The sequence below is a fragment of the Lepisma saccharinum genome, chromosome 2, assembly GCF_977018435.1.
Source record: "Lepisma saccharinum chromosome 2, izLepSacc3.1, whole genome shotgun sequence".
Lineage (NCBI taxonomy): Eukaryota > Metazoa > Arthropoda > Insecta > Zygentoma > Lepismatidae > Lepisma > Lepisma saccharinum.
This window is the reverse complement of record NC_139230.1, coordinates 159,603,824-159,606,795: the sequence shown is the minus strand read 5'-3', so window position 1 is coordinate 159,606,795 and position 2,972 is coordinate 159,603,824. Positions and strand designations below refer to the sequence as shown.

Here is a 2,972-nt window from a genome sequence, read left to right as displayed (position 1 = left end):
TTTGTAGAGCGTTACGCTAAACACTCCACAACAGAACCAGGCTCGAATTCTAGTTTTAGTTTCACGGATAATAATGTTTCCCCGCGCTTGTCTAGTAATTGAGGATTGGCGTCAAAGCATAGGAACGGCCATATACAGTATGTAACATTGTTATTCGTACAGATAGAATTTCCGAGGAAAAAATGTCATATCTACTAGTAAATATAATCATTTTCATATGTACCTGGAAATTAATGTTAATGAAGGGTTTACCAACAAATGTCAATAAAAATGTATGTTCAAAGTGTATAAACAGAGCATATAATTTGTGTGAAAAGAGAAAAACACGCTGTTTCATGCAACATTGTCATTCGTACAGGCAAGAGTTTTAATCTTCCTCCCATACAGCGCCACAGCTATTCGGGCGATTTCGTGCAGTTTGCAACTTCGTAACAAGTTTGAACATGCAGGCACGCTCCCCGTCAAGCGGAATGCTGGCGTAGGTATTGTTGTAGGCCTATCGTCTATCTATCAGCGTGTTCGAAATGGGCAAGGTGAAGGATGTTATTATAAATTTGGCCCTTAGAGGTTATTCGTTAAGAAAAATTGGACAAACAATCAATAAATCACACTCCACAGTTCAATACATAGTAAACAAATTTGGAGAGAAAGGTTCAACACAGAATGTGACGAGAAAACCAAAAGAGAGACGGTTGAATAAACGTGATGAACGCTTTATTTTAAAAAGAGTGCGAGAAAACCCCCGACTAAGTGTTCCTCAGTTACGACCGTTAGTAGAAAATGTTGCTGGCAAGATGATGTCCGATCAAACCGTGTGACGTGCCTTGTGGAAGCATGGATATCATGGCAGAATACCACGAAAGAGGCAGTATGTAAATAAGGTGAATCGCAGAAATATACTTTCATTCGCGAAAGAGCACATCAACTAGGACCAGGAATTTTGGGATAGTGTCATATGGTCAGACGAGTCCAAGATTAATATATACGGGTCAGATGTGATAAATAGGGTCTGGAGAAAATCAAATAAAGACAATGATCACATTAACACAGTTCCAACACTTAAACACGGTGGTGGGTCATTAATGATTTGGGGCTGTATGTCGTCCAAAGGTGTTGGTACCATCCAGTTTATTGATGGTATCATGGATGCATATGTCTATTTGGACATATTGAAGAACAATGTAAAGCAGAGTGCCCAATACAGATTCCAATAAGACAATGACAGTAAGCATAAGGCGCGAGTTAACATGAATTGGCTAATATGGAATGTGCCCAAACTACTACAAACATCAGCTCAAAGTCCAGACTTCCATTGAGCATTTATGTGCAATTTTGAAGAGTCGAGTCCATAAAGCAGGCGTCCAGTCCAAACAAGAGTTGAAAACTGTTGTGCAAGCCGAGTGGAATAAAATAAGCTCTGAAACATTTCAGAAACTGGTTAATTCTATGAAGAACAGGTGTCAAGCAGTAATTAAAGCCAAAGGATACGCATCAAAGTATTAGAACTGTCAGTCAATTTGCTCTGAGTATACTTTTTTCTTTTATATTATTAAGTGTACGAATAGAAAAGTTGTACAAAAAATAGCATGTTTCTCTTTCAGTTTCATTTAATTTACTATTGTCATTGGTTATACAGAATTTGTGTAAGATTTTATGTTCCTAGTGATATTAGTTATTGAATTGTAAAGAAACAATTTCAAAAGAGTGTATTTCCTTTCAGATACTAAAGCATTTTCTTTGAAAATCCGTGTGTACGAATAAGAATGTTACATACTGTATATGTATATAGTTTGAGATCAATTGCTAATTAGATACAGAGTGACAAATAAAGATAATGAATCTAACACTAAATATAATTGTATTTTAGTGCTCTCTCCTGATATTATATCCATGCTGCTTGGCAAAATGCCGATCTCTGGGATGACTGGGATTATCTTGGATATTGCTTTGAAAGGGTACAAAAATCATTGATAATTTTATCAGATGGCGAACGGGTCATATTCATAATTAGTACCTCCATACGTCCTGTTTTGTTGAATATAATTTTCCTGGGCAATATTTTACTTACGGTACTTACTTACTTAATCCACGGCTCTACAGCCCATGCAGGGCCTTGGCCTCCTTGGTGATAGCTGCCCACTCATCTCGGTTCTTTAGTCTAGTTCTCCATCCTCTTATGCTCATTTGTTTAAGGTCTTCTTCCGCCTGGTCGAGCCATCTCTTCCTGGGTCTTCCAACACTCCTCTTGCCTTCTTGTTTCCCTTGGTAAATCTTATATACGGCTCTATCTGGTTGCATCCTTTCTACGTGTCCCTGCCAGCTAAGGCGTTTGGATCTTATTTCACTTGTTATACTTGGGTTCTGGTAAAGTGTAGCTAGTTCTTCGTTTGTCCTAATTCTCCAGATGCCATGTTCATCGATTGGTCCATATACATCTTCCGTACAACCTTCCTCTCCCATATATCTAGCCTTTCATCTTCCTTTCTTGTCAGACATCGGGTTTCCGACCCATACATCACTATTGGTCTCATTATGGTTCTATACAGTCTTAGTTTCAGCATTCGGTTCACTTGTGAGGATTTTAAAATATTTCCAAATGCATGATAGCATCTGTTGCCTGCTGTATTTTCTTGCTTTTACCTCTTCTGCAATGTTATTATCTTCTGTTGAACATAGATATGTGAAATTTCCACTCGCTCAAACTTTTGACTGTGTGTTTCAAACTCATTCAAAGTTTGATACCTTATCTTGTTTCTTGTTGTTATTATGTATTTCGTCTTATTCTGGATTATTTCCAGTCCAATTTCATGTCCACCTTGTTGTAATTTTTCAGGGTATATTCTAGTGCTTTTGGTGTTCTGCTTAGTAAGGCAACGTAATGAGCAAATGCAAGATATTGTATTGTCTTATTGAAGATGAATCCTCTAGGATTAATTTAAATTTTTCTAATTAGATGTTCCAGACTTGTGTTA

The 2,972-nt window shown here is 37.4% G+C and overlaps 1 protein-coding gene across 1 annotated transcript; it reads right to left on the bottom strand.

The window, feature by feature from the left end:
- Window positions 1–2,094: 2,094 nt before the first annotated feature.
- Window positions 2,095–2,460, bottom strand: LOC145983730 (uncharacterized). Its single transcript, XM_083116782.1, has one exon. It carries the CDS (start codon window positions 2,458–2,460, stop codon window positions 2,095–2,097), a length of 366 nt encoding a protein of 121 aa, XP_082972908.1.
- Between the last annotated feature and the right edge of the window lie 512 nt (window positions 2,461–2,972).